Source organism: Antedon mediterranea, chromosome 4 (genome assembly GCF_964355755.1).
Source record: "Antedon mediterranea chromosome 4, ecAntMedi1.1, whole genome shotgun sequence".
NCBI lineage: Eukaryota > Metazoa > Echinodermata > Crinoidea > Comatulida > Antedonidae > Antedon > Antedon mediterranea.
Window position 1 is genome coordinate 28,605,356 of NC_092673.1, and position 12,304 is coordinate 28,617,659.

General features: G+C 33.5%; 3 protein-coding genes across 5 annotated transcripts in view; all 3 read right to left on the minus strand.

Moving 5' to 3' along the window:
* On the minus strand, nt 1–891 carry LOC140047756 (melanocortin receptor 4-like). Its single transcript, XM_072092791.1, has one exon. It carries the CDS (start codon nt 889–891, stop codon nt 1–3), a length of 891 nt encoding a protein of 296 aa, XP_071948892.1.
* Nucleotides 892–1,606: 715 nt separating this feature from the next.
* LOC140046236 (geranylgeranyl transferase type-2 subunit beta-like) lies at nt 1,607–7,108 on the minus strand. 2 transcript variants are annotated; one of them, XM_072090804.1, is made up of 9 exons: nt 7,038–7,108; nt 6,303–6,410; nt 5,571–5,768; nt 5,233–5,338; nt 4,502–4,554; nt 4,065–4,175; nt 3,589–3,700; nt 3,334–3,497; nt 1,607–2,801 (listed from the first exon to the last, which is right to left on the minus strand). In XM_072090804.1, exons 1-9 carry the CDS (start codon nt 7,038–7,040, stop codon nt 2,658–2,660), a joined length of 999 nt encoding a protein of 332 aa, XP_071946905.1. In that variant the 5' UTR covers nt 7,041–7,108; the 3' UTR covers nt 1,607–2,657. The 2 variants fall into 2 exon arrangements, with proteins under 2 accessions (XP_071946905.1, XP_071946906.1); XM_072090805.1 differs by having other exon boundaries at nt 7,034–7,103.
* Nucleotides 7,109–8,317: 1,209 nt separating this feature from the next.
* The window catches only part of LOC140047163 (uncharacterized), a 30,924-nt gene continuing 26,937 nt past the window's right edge, over nt 8,318–12,304 (minus strand). For both annotated transcript variants that reach the window (XM_072092012.1, XM_072092013.1), the window contains 7 exons: nt 12,146–12,296; nt 11,811–11,920; nt 10,862–10,945; nt 10,244–10,384; nt 9,619–9,828; nt 8,815–8,928; nt 8,318–8,575 (listed from right to left, as the gene is read on the minus strand). In XM_072092012.1, the coding sequence (XP_071948113.1) occupies nt 8,402–8,575; nt 8,815–8,928; nt 9,619–9,828; nt 10,244–10,384; nt 10,862–10,945; nt 11,811–11,920; nt 12,146–12,296 (984 nt within the window). In that variant the 3' untranslated portion in view covers nt 8,318–8,401. The remainder of the gene's footprint in view (nt 8,576–8,814; nt 8,929–9,618; nt 9,829–10,243; nt 10,385–10,861; nt 10,946–11,810; nt 11,921–12,145; nt 12,297–12,304) is intronic.

The following is a 12,304-nucleotide window of genomic DNA, read 5'->3' on the forward strand; positions in this document are numbered from 1 at the left end:
TCATTGTCTACATCCACTGCACATACTTTCCATCCTTTTTTTGTTCAGAGTGCGCAACTCCAATATTCCAAGACCATACACTAAAGGATTAATAAATGAATAAGCTAAAGCCAAGTTGTATTCCATTGCGTGTACATCAACAAAGTAATCATACGTACAATAGTCATCTTTCAATATCAAATCAACAATAGACAAAATATCTGCGGGCAGCCAACACACTGTACAAGTACATATAATGATTGAGAACGTTTTCAGTAACTTTTTCGATAGTTGCAATTCTTGTGATCGATGCGCAGATATCTTCTTCTCGTGTTTAAAGATAGCTCGGTAGATAACAGCGTACGTGATAGTAACCACAATCAGTATGGTAAGATTCCAAATAGGAACGATCACTGAGAGGATGTCAAACTCGTTAATGAAGTGCAGACAACCAGCCACGACTGCTGATACTCCCCAAATGACTGCAATCCCGCTAAGAATTCTTTTGGGAGAATTTATGTTTTTATCCAGTGGGTACAAAACAATAACAAACAATCTCTCTACAGCAATACCTTCTAGTGTTTGAAATGAAGCCATGACCGATGAAGTTCTAACTACTGACAGGATCAGAGTTCCCGTTTGACCGACAGACTGACCAACGCTTACCGAAACCAATGACGTCAGAGCGAATATCGCATCCGTAATTGCTAACGATACCGTGAACAGATAATGACGTTTGTGAAGCGTCTGTTCCGTTGCAAACGTATACACCATGTAGATATTGAGTAACAGGGACAAAATACTTAAAACATACGTAATAACCACGCAGTATAAATACCGTTCCTCTGTTTTAAACGTAAACAACAGAATGTCTTTGAGAGTGTAGTCACAGTTAACCGCCGAGTCATTCATTTTAACGATCGCGATCTTTTCTGCTAAGGATTACTTTTGTAACTCTCACAGCAAATGGTAGATATCAGTTATAATCTCGGAGGCTATACAACCAACCCGAATACAAATTAATTTAGTAGTACAGAAGGCCTAACTGTTGACTAAGTTAATAACACGGTCGTTGAAAGCAATCAAGCGGTAACGATGACAAATCCTGCACGAATGAATGAACCCGACAAATTGCGTAGTACCACCCACATCACTGATCATAGGCTACAAAGCAACCAGTCAAAGGAAAGAAACTTAAACAATTAAAAGGTTAAATCACTGATACAATGGACTCTTCCATTGTCAAAAACAGACAAATAAAATCATGGCCAAACACTACAGTAGAACCTACGCATTGGTATCAATAATAGTACTGCACCACATGTTTAGAAGGATGAAGCCATACCCGAATAGTACCACATGAGCATAGATTTATCTTTTTTTTTAATCAATACATAAACCAATTTCTATTTGGAAAGTTTTCTCCCTAATAAATGCTGCAACATCGAATGTCCAATGTAATGAACGTCAACATTTCAGTTGTATAAAACTCGATACATCACAAGATCAGCTGTAAAGCGCGCTACAACTCGGGCATAAAAAAAAAACGTCCAGGCATAACTTTACGTAACTCAATGTCCTGTAACAAACCAAGCTAAGTAGACATAAAAATAATGTACAAACAAGTTACCAAATTTATTTATTTTCATCAGTCTCCATCAGTACATGATTTATTTAATCTAAATTCAGATACATTTTCTGTTATATAAATTGAACATTATTATTAATTATTACGAACTCAATTGACCAGTTTCAATGCATGTACAATCTTTATTTTCATCCTTACAGTATTCTCCCTTAAGCTCTGTCTACACTTTCAAACTTTATGTGACAACAAATGTCATGTGCCCATATACAGACATAAATGAATGATTTAAGCGAAATTCAGCTGTATGATACATAGACCAAGCAGTCATGGGCTACAAACATCCAGGTAAGTTAAACAGGCTTTGCTCAATAATTATTTACAATCATATTTTGTTTATGACTAGGCTAAGTATCATCATTTCGCTTTGTGTTTTCCCGTTTACTTTATAACCGTACATATATTTTTCAGCCTACCATCCAATGATTATTCTCCTCTACATTTACTTTGGGAAAACTTGGCTTCATTTGCATCTTATTATTCTCTTGCACGCTCTGCCACTTTTCTAGCTAAATAAAATGCTGTGTGCTTCGAGGAACACTGTAACCTTTTAACCTGTTATTTTTCCTGCACTACAGCTTTGCTTTACTATTACATAATACATTTATTATTATACTTATACAGGAATAGGGTTTCTGAAATCTTGCCATTTCTTTCTGGTTTTTTTACTTTATTGTTCTGATTTAGCTTTTTGTTTATTTTATCAAGGGTCCAGCCACTGATAAGTTCCACAGAATTGTAATTTTCAGTGCTTATTATTTATATAATTATTATTAATTAATAATTAATTCATTTATTATAATTATTTATTAATTATAATTTATTATTAGTTATTTGATATAAATATTTATTTTGTATCTCCATTGAGATTCAGCCACTGATACCCACAGCATTGTCATTTTTTCAGTGCTTATTTTATTTTGTATTTCCATTGAGATCCAGTCACTGAGTGCCATTCCGTGTATGAGTATAATAAAACACATACATAACTCAAAATAATGAACTACTAACCATTTTCATATTGGAGAATCCATCATAAAATTTGAGGACAAATATTGTTTTGTTTCAGGATGTACTCAGGCATACAGTATACAGGGTTGACTAGTTTGATGTCTTCTGTGTAGCTACCAAGTAGTGAAAGACCAGCTATGCCAAACAGTGTATGGAAAGGATCCACCTGAAAGACAAGAATATAGATGATATCAACCCATGTATAGAACAGATCCACTAAGAAGACAAGAAAACACTGTTAAGCTCTGTTTACACTATCAAACTAGTTTGACAAAAAGTGTGATGTGCTCAAATATGGTAGTGATGTGCTCAAATACGATAGTGATATTATCATTCATTCATAATAACATTTATTTCTTATCTTTCAAAGTATACAAAATAACAATTTAAGAGGCAAAAACCCAGAAAGTAATAACATGTGGAGTGTCCCCTTAAGAGAGGTTGGTTGTAATGTTAGACCATAAATTCCCATTTCCTGTTTCACAGGAAAGCATCCCCTTAATAGGTGTTCCAAAGGAGAGGTTCTATCTATTTAAAAAAATATTATTAATCATATCTGTATTTGTCTATGCATATATTTTCTTATGAATTTTAATTGTTGTATTTTTTTTAGCTTTCCGGCTATTTGTGGCATTGTTTGTCTTTTTAGGAAAATAAATATACCTATATTATTATAAATTATTATTATTATAACGTACCATATTGCCAGGTCTGTCAGCAAATCCTCCTGTCTCATCATCTTGACACGCTAGGATGTACGTCTCAAGTTTCTTTTTATCAATCCAGTGAATCTTACCAATGATCTTCAATGATGCCAACACCCACCATGAATAGCATACATCTGGTAGCTTCTCTGGTCTACCTATAAAAAAATTACGTAGCCGTAACATTGGCAAAAATTTGAGGCTTACTCGCTCGCTCCATGGTTAGAACGGTGTTTTCTGATAACTTACCATTGAGGCCACCTGATGGTAGTTGACGTTCACACAGCCACCAGCCTAGCATATCAACATTCACAAAATGCAGAGAATTTGTTATAGATAGTACACCTAAACAACAGTATATCTGAAAATAAACACAATTATCATCTATTAATAGTTATTCTTATACCAAGAATCATGTTTCATTTATTTAAAACCGAACAGCAGAAAACCTGAAACTCTAAAGCTCTGTCTACACACACAATTGCCTAAATATGGTAGTGATATACCCAAATATGGTAGTGATATGACATCATCATATCCATATATGGGATATATTTGTCACATAAAATGTGTTGACAGAGCTTTATTAAGGGGACAAAGATAATCATCATATTTCTACAGACAGACACAAGCCTCTTTCTGCGGACACTAAACAATGTAATGTACCACTATATATAATAATTGATCACTGTGTATATGGTAACAAGATATATAGTATACAGTACCTGACCAGAATGTGATTCTGAACCTGGGCGGCATCCAAAACCACCGTCAAAATTCATACAGGCAATGACGAACTCTACAGCCTTGTCTACATCTATGGCATCAAGCCTACCCTGAATAAATTAAAACGAAAAGCACCGTCAATTATACGAATGAGGGGAAGTTGGGACATGTAAGTCTGCTCTATATATCAACAGTGTTGGTGGTTTCTAGGTTTCAGGTCGACGACCGATGATACATCAAATGACATGACCTAACTTGTTCATAGGTTGTCAGAAATCAAAAGCTCCTCATTGTGTATACTTCATTCATTCATCTTTTATTAGTATAATTTATATAAAAATAGAAAATCTTTGTTTATACACTTTAAGATGAAGAGATGCCTTTAGTTTCACTGCAAAGACTGCAGGGATAATTTAACTACAATGGGCATACTTACTAGCAATGCCAAACAGGCAACAGCACAAAATGAAAATCTAGTGTCAATCTCACCTGTTTTAAAATAATCATAATAGTATTTTCATTTACTATATGTACTGTACATTAATGGGTTTTAATATGCGCTGAATGCAAAAGAGACATTCAAATGGCTTGGAGAAACATTCAAGATTCAAGAAATTGTATTTGTTCACTTTAAAATGGAAATTTGCTTTGCTTGGCATAATTAAGACAATAAATCAACAAAGAAAATTATATCAAATTGCAAAAGGCAATGTTAAAATACTATTTATATGTTAAAATACTGTTTAAAAACTATTAAAAATGCAGATTACAAAATCGCTCTGTAAAATACTGTTAAAACAATTAAAATTTAAAATAGAAATGACAACAAAGAGAGATCTTTGAATGTTAAAATTGTATTAATGCTATTCACAACAAAGGACTTTATTTATTTCAATTTATACGGAGACTTACCAGGGATAACAATAGTAATGGGTTACGGTTGGCTGGACTTAGTGCGAGGGAAGAGTAGTGTTCGGCCTGGTGGCCTAGAGGCCAACACAGGGGAAAAGGCTGATTGGAAAGCCAGCGCTAACACTTGTAGATTTGCTGCAAAAAGATACAGGCTTCACAGACATGTTTGCAGGACAGAAAAAACGGAGGTCCATCATGATCAAGAAAGATGCTGGATAGATAGATCTAAATAGATTTGAATTTTAAAATACTTACCCCATTTATCTCCCATAAATGATCCATCTTTTTGCTGTAGACCTGACACATACTCAACAACCTTTTCAATGTTAATTGTGTCTAAACTGTTATAAATGGTTAAAATCTTAAAGACAAAAATAAAATGTATAGTTTAATCAATGTTTATAAGAGGCAACTAGACCTACAATTTTTGTTGTTTTGTAAAATAATGCATATATCACTTTTCAAATTAAACCATTCCTTGTATTAAATGTAAGTTTTATGATAAATTGTGATAAAAAGAGAGAAACATTGCACTACCGAAATAGCTCGCTTTGAATGTCCTCTCGTGGACGGTCTTAGGCCTAGCTACTAACCTGTATTGCACTAAGTGTATAAAGCAGGTGTGGATCATGTTTAAGACTACTGCTAACCCCTCCACATTCATGCTGACAATCTGATATGAACTTGAGAATGTCATTTTTGTTCATTCTATCAAGTTGCTTCATTAAGTCCATGACTGTGATTCCCCAGTACACGCCATTTAATCTTAGAAATTCTGTCATAACAAACTCCTGCAAAGAAATTATTGATATATTATTTTATTTATATTATTTAAGTATTTACTTTGGTGTGGATTCGAGGGAATTTCAATCCAAATGTCTGAAATAATTATAATCCATCCTCCTTTTTTAAAAATGTGAATATAATAGGGAGCTATCGAATTTAAACGAAGAACATGTTACAGTAGGACATGTTATTTTTAATTGATCACAAGTTGGAACTTTCGTTTTCACACATGGTTTCTAGGTCAATGCGTACAGGAAATCACACTAAAATAGAATGTTCTCCCATTTAGTGAAGAGATTTGAATATCGTAACAGATAGTTTGTAGTACACCTATCAAGATCATTTCAACTATTACAAACTTTTATTCTAAAACCATAGACACACTTGTGGAAATGCTCGTAAAAAGAGGAATTCAACAACATATACATTTATTTTTCATATTTAAAAAAAACCCAAATTTTTTAGATACTATCATAACATGGATTGAATGTTCATCTTGGGTGTAACAATACATCCTAGTATAATAGTATATATCTCACATAGCCGTCTTCTTTCTTGCCGTAGGCTTCAATGTAATCAGCATGTTTCTTTAGCAATAGTTCTGTGGGTGCATCAGCTTTGATTACCACATCTTTTACTTGGGTTCCCTGAAAGATACATCACAAAATTAATCATGTCATAATTATTTGTACGGTCTTCTTACTTTAAATCAACCTTTTTTTAACTAATTTTAAATACAAAATTCCATTATACACATTTTTAAATAAAGAATATTGTGATGATACACGGGCTAATGTTCATAATTAATAATATTGTGATTGAACTAACTACAATTATCATAATTTACAGACATTTTTAGAAATTAAATTTATTTGTTAAATTATAAATGCAATAATCGAATTTTATCAGAGTTAATTTTAATCAGGGAAGAAGACATAGAGCTAGTAGAACTGCTTGGGCTACCCTACCTAGTTAGCATATAGTCTAGGCTATTGATAAACAACAGAGGGAGCCTAGCTAGCCTACACTTTTATTTAGGCGGCCTATCTGAAACAAGTATAGCTTGGAGGGCCTAGCTAGGCCCTACTTATTATACTTTAATATAATATAGCTAGGCAGGCTAGCTAGCTAGGCCTAGCTAGAAGAGGCCTAAAAATAATATTGGGCTAGCTAGGCCTACGCTTAATATTTAAACGGTTTTAATAGTAATGTATGTTCTTTTTTGCATTAGAAAACATAGCTAAGCTAGGCCATTCTCTAGACTACCTACATACCATCTCCGAGATCTAGCCTAGGCCTAAAAGAGGTTGGATGATCGCTCCTCCTCCTCTCTCTCTCTCGCTGGTGGTGGTTTGTTATTGTTTTGCTGAGATGAGGGCGTACTGTTTTACTGTAGTTCAGAGCCATAATTATTTATAAAGAGTTACGACATTGAAGATTAGAAGCCATGTTTGTGTCAAAGAATTCTCACGCTGAGGGCGCGCGCGTCTATTTTGTATAGCGTTTTCCTGTAGTTCATGCATTATTTTTAGATTTTTTTGTCTATGAAATAACGCTTATGTTCCTTTTTTATTTTAGTAATTAATTTTATTAATGGTATTAATTTTGTAAAATATATATATTGTGTCTATAATAACAAAATAATAAATGCTAGGGCCTACATGCAAGTCAGAATACATCAAAGCATGAACCAATACAAATTCACCCCTCTTTTTATACAGTATAATGCTCTCCGTGTGTTTTTGTGACAAACTTTCCGAGACTCGTTCATCATTTCATTTGTAATAATTTGCCTTTATTATTTTAATATTGTTCATACCCTATTCAATATATTAACAAATATATCCACGACACTTTATTATTTTATTTAGTCATCAAAGCATGCATTATGAATTGAAAATATTACATATTAATTGTTATAGGACGTAGTTATGGGATGTTTCGTTCCAAAATCAATCAATCGAACTTTATAATGTACTAGCGCATGCGCGCGCAATATTCTTTGCCGCAAGTACTTCTGTACGCTGTGCACATCGATATTTCACCGTAAAATGTGCAATTACATTTATTTTCTTGCTCCTATACTTTACATGAATTAACGGAGACAATTTTGACACAAATTGATCTGCATATCACGTGACTATAATCCAATGTCGTAACTCTTTATATATATGGCTCTGCTGTAGTTTGATAGCGCCCCCATATGTTCAAAAACTTTCGCACGAAAAAAGGCGGGTGTTTTAACAGAAGAATGATCAGACGAAGTTGTAGCCTACCTAAACAACTCCTTGGAATAATAAAGAATTTTCAGATGACCTCCAGGCATTCTCAATTAAGGCAAAGATGTTTTCCGATTAAGTAAATTGACATGACAGGGATTTTTTCAAAAACATTTTCGACATAATATAATAAAGTGGCATGCACAGATTTATATATTATGGTCTGTGCATGTTACCTCAATAAATACTTTTAAAATTATATATTTTAGTCATTTTCCAAAAAATTGTATATAACATTGACAACACAAAAGACAACAAATTTAAACTACATGAAATTTGATATAAAAATATTATATTTGGCTATAATAAGAAGAATATATGAACAACATGAAGATTGGAGGTGCAGTAGTCAGACGTCATTATATAGTAAAAGACTCATCATCTAATAATAATCTTGACTGTACACCACTTTTATTAACAAGTTCTTCAAAATTGCACAGTTTTTGTCGGACTCCAGATAACGTGGACTCAGATTTTCTGCGGACACTGTCTAGAATCTCTGCTTGCCTTTCAACTTGCTGTTTTATCTTCAGCTGAGAGAAATAAAATACAAAATCAGTACTTGAATAAAAATCTGTCTACACTATCGAAACTAGTATGACAAAAAAAAGTGTGATGTTCCCATATCTATTAGTGATATGCTTAAAAATGGTAGCAATATGACAACCTTAACCAAGAAAAGTTGTAGCATTTTGAGAGGATCAACCAGAGTACAAACACGTCATTTATCAAGATTTGGAGCAAAACATTTCACATGTCATAGTTCATTTACCTTAAGCATAGCTTGTTCATGTTCAAAATGTTCCTTAACCGTGTCCCTATACTGTGAACGGTTTACATTAGGCAACAAACCAACGTCACGGTCTACATGAGATTCCAGAGAAGCCTGACAGATACAGAACAACATTGAGGAAATACAAACAATAATATCAAAGAAACTGCAGCAATCATTCAAAGAAAACTTAGTTTGGATAAATATTTGCTCTAAAAATTATTGTAACAAAATATTATATATCTTGCTTTGATGGACTGAACCTAAAGTCTTGTGGCCTCAATGGGTTTTCATGTTTTTTTTCTTGTAACTTGAATTGTTTTATATTCTTTATAATATTTTGTATGAATAAATAATCTTGAATCATGATAAACGAAAACCATGTACCTATAATCAAAGGTAAGTCGATTGTAAGATTACATAGTAGTAAAACCATGTACCTATAATCAAAGGTAAGTCGATTGTAAGATTACATAGTGGTACAGTAGAGCATCTGCTCTGGTTTCTCCAAAATAGAGGTTGGTTATTAGTGTTGAAATATATATCGCCTCTCGTTTGTTTAATGAGGACGCGTCCCTTAATAGGCATGTCCTTTCGATAGACGTGTCCCCTCAATAGGCGTGTCCCCCTCAATAGGCGTGTCCTATCTATAGGCCTGTACCCTCAATAGGCGTGTCCCCCTCAATAGGCGTGTCCTATCAATAGGCGTGTCCCCTCAATAGGCGTTTCCCCTTAATAGACGTGTCCCAAAAAAGGGGATCTACTGTATTCAGAAAAATGAATTGAAAAAACTGTTTCATTTACCATTTGGATCGAGTGATTGAGTGTGTCTAATTGGTCATTTAACTCTCGTTTCTGTTCGTTCATCTGGTGTAACTCGTCCATTACCTCAAATCGCGACATTTCTAGATCTTTTAAGCCAACTGACACCTCCGACTTGATCTCCTTACGAAGATTTTGTAAAGATGCCTCTAATTTTTTATCTTTTCTGCTTTCAACAGATAACTTTGTATTCTATAAAACAAACAAGAAAACAACCAAATGAGCATTATAAGAATCAATATAAACACTGTATTTATTTGTCTTTAAATTTATTTTTAAATTTCATACACATCCAACAGAGAGTACCTCACTAATTACAGGATGGATAAACTATTTTATAATTTATCGTGCTTATAAACTAAGTCTCATTTAAGGCTTAGGGAGTGGAGTGAAAGAGTCATGAGGCATTAGGTCAGGATTTAACCCCGAACCTTGGGATTGGAAGGCAAGCATGTTAACCACCAAGCTACAGCTCCACTACAAACAAACTCTCAACTTTCTCTTCACACACAAATGAGAACAAACAAACCTTTTGATTAACATTCCAACATTTTAAATCGTAAGAAAGTATTATTTTGAGACTGAAGACAAATATTTAACAAAGAACCTTTTCTTGTAATTGTATAAACTGTTGACGAGTGTCCAATAACTCTTGGTTTAAGCGATTTGCTCGGCTTCTATGCTCCTCCACCGCTTGCGTTAGTTTATTCAGTTGCTTCTTCATTCTTTTATGAGCCTCTTGATTTGACTGAATAAAACCAAATTTAGAATATTATAAAAAATGAGGCATGTATGTATATATTTGCATTGGTTTATTTTCTTAAGTAACTGTAGAGCATTCTGCTATTTTGTTTTTGTGAGTTTTTTTATTTCTTCATGAGCATTAATGAACATGTAAATGTTAACGTGACTTGCGACTCACAGCCTACTGGGCTAAAAGGCAGACAAGTGTGGACGACACAAGCAACAACTTTCTTTTTCCATAAGGATCCCCTCATGTCATGGCTAAGATAAACCAGTACACCGGGGTCCCCTTTTACTTTTTTACTCTTCCGAAAGACAATGGGTTCTTTAAAGTGCACTCGAGCCAGATATTTAGGACCTTATCCAAGAAAACTTGTTCTACCACCAGAACAATGGTCGAAGAGAGCCTTGAACTTGTGCAGATTGTAAAGCTATTGTTTGCAGCAAAACATTAATTTGCATATGTAAATAAGATGATCACCTGATTTGCATCTTGGACCATCTGCTGCTTATGTTGTAACTTCAATTCCAATTCAAGCATTTGATTCTCAATTTCTCTTTTCTCCTAAAATATAACAATAATTATTGAAATTTTAAATAGAAAGGATTCACAGTCCTGTATCTATTTCTGAAGTATCAAATGAATATTTGGTAATACAGCATCACATTTATATTAAATGTGGTGCCTGTATCATGTAAGGTTAGGTTAAGGGTTTGGTATTACCAAATCATCCTATGATACTTTGGAAATAGATATAGTACTGATAAACAGCTGAGCTTACATGTACATTGATCCAAATATTTTTTTATTAAAATTCAAATGGAGTTAAACAAAAAAAACAAGCAAAAGCAAACACATACAGCAATACATGTTTGAGGTCAAGTTCAATATTGAATATCGAAACGTGACCTTTGACAAGATCGCCTAAATTGTTTAGTTTTTAACTTTACAATACTTAGTGTTGTATATTCTGGTACAGCCGCTCCATGATCTCTTTGCTTTTCTTCCTTATATCTTTACTCTTTTTAAAAGTTTTACTAACGATTTTTATTTTATTTTATTTTATTATATTTATATTTTTGCTTTATGTACACGACAACTAACGATCAAATAACAGTTTTTCACATCGCAACTTATACAACGTAATTTTGAAAACTACAACCATTTTTCTATATACATACAACGTACATTTCTAGTCTAACAAAAACATTTTTCTAAACTTTCTATTATTTAAAAGTCGAAGATAGCCAGGTCTCGGGTCCATTCTATTGTCGCCACAGATTGATATCTTCATCAGTACTTCTATGAATGGATGATTAGGTGGGAACACGAACGCTAGTTGATCATACCCAGTACCGTTTTGATCGTACGATTAATCGGGAAACCACCTCACGACGCTAATAATGAATTTCTGTAACAGAATACCTACATTTCTTAGCTTTTGAATCTCAATATGTGAAAAATTCAAAGTCTCTGCCAATTGAGTTTTCTCTTCATTTCTTTCTTCTAATGAATGTCTTAATGTTTCCAAATCGGTAACTGAAAAAAAAAAAAATTTAAATGGAAGAAGGAAAAGGCTATAGAAACAAAACAAAAATTAACACTTGCAAAGCAGCTTAGATACAAGTAAGTATTTTAGATGCCAGTGGAGATCATGGTAATATACAGTACAGTTGTTAAGGATTTTGTTATTTGTACGAATATATGACATCCGAAGTGAAATAAATAGAACTGAATTATAAATGAATTATAAGCAATGCTGACCTAAATGTTGAATCTTTGTCCTGGCAGTGTCTAGATTGCTTATTTCATTTTGCAATGCTTTTAACTGTTCATTGGCATTCCTTAAGTCTGACGTCTTCTGAGACAAGGTGGATTTCAAGTCACTTTCTTTCCTTTCAAACTGACTCTGAAACTAAAAAA

Bases quoted from the DNA above. Each gene is read 5' to 3' on its own strand.
- LOC140047756 (XM_072092791.1), bottom strand. From the start codon at position 891: ATGAATGACTCGGCGGTTAACTGTGACTACACTCTCAAAGACATTCTG.
- LOC140046236 (XM_072090804.1), bottom strand. The intron at 5,339-5,570 runs GTTAGTAGCTAG...TTTGTCTTTAAG, and splicing joins ATACACTTAGTGCAATACAG to ATTTTAACCATTTATAACAG. The intron at 4,555-5,232 runs GTAAGTATTTTA...ATTTTAAAACAG, and splicing joins ATTTATGGGAGATAAATGGG to GTGAGATTGACACTAGATTT.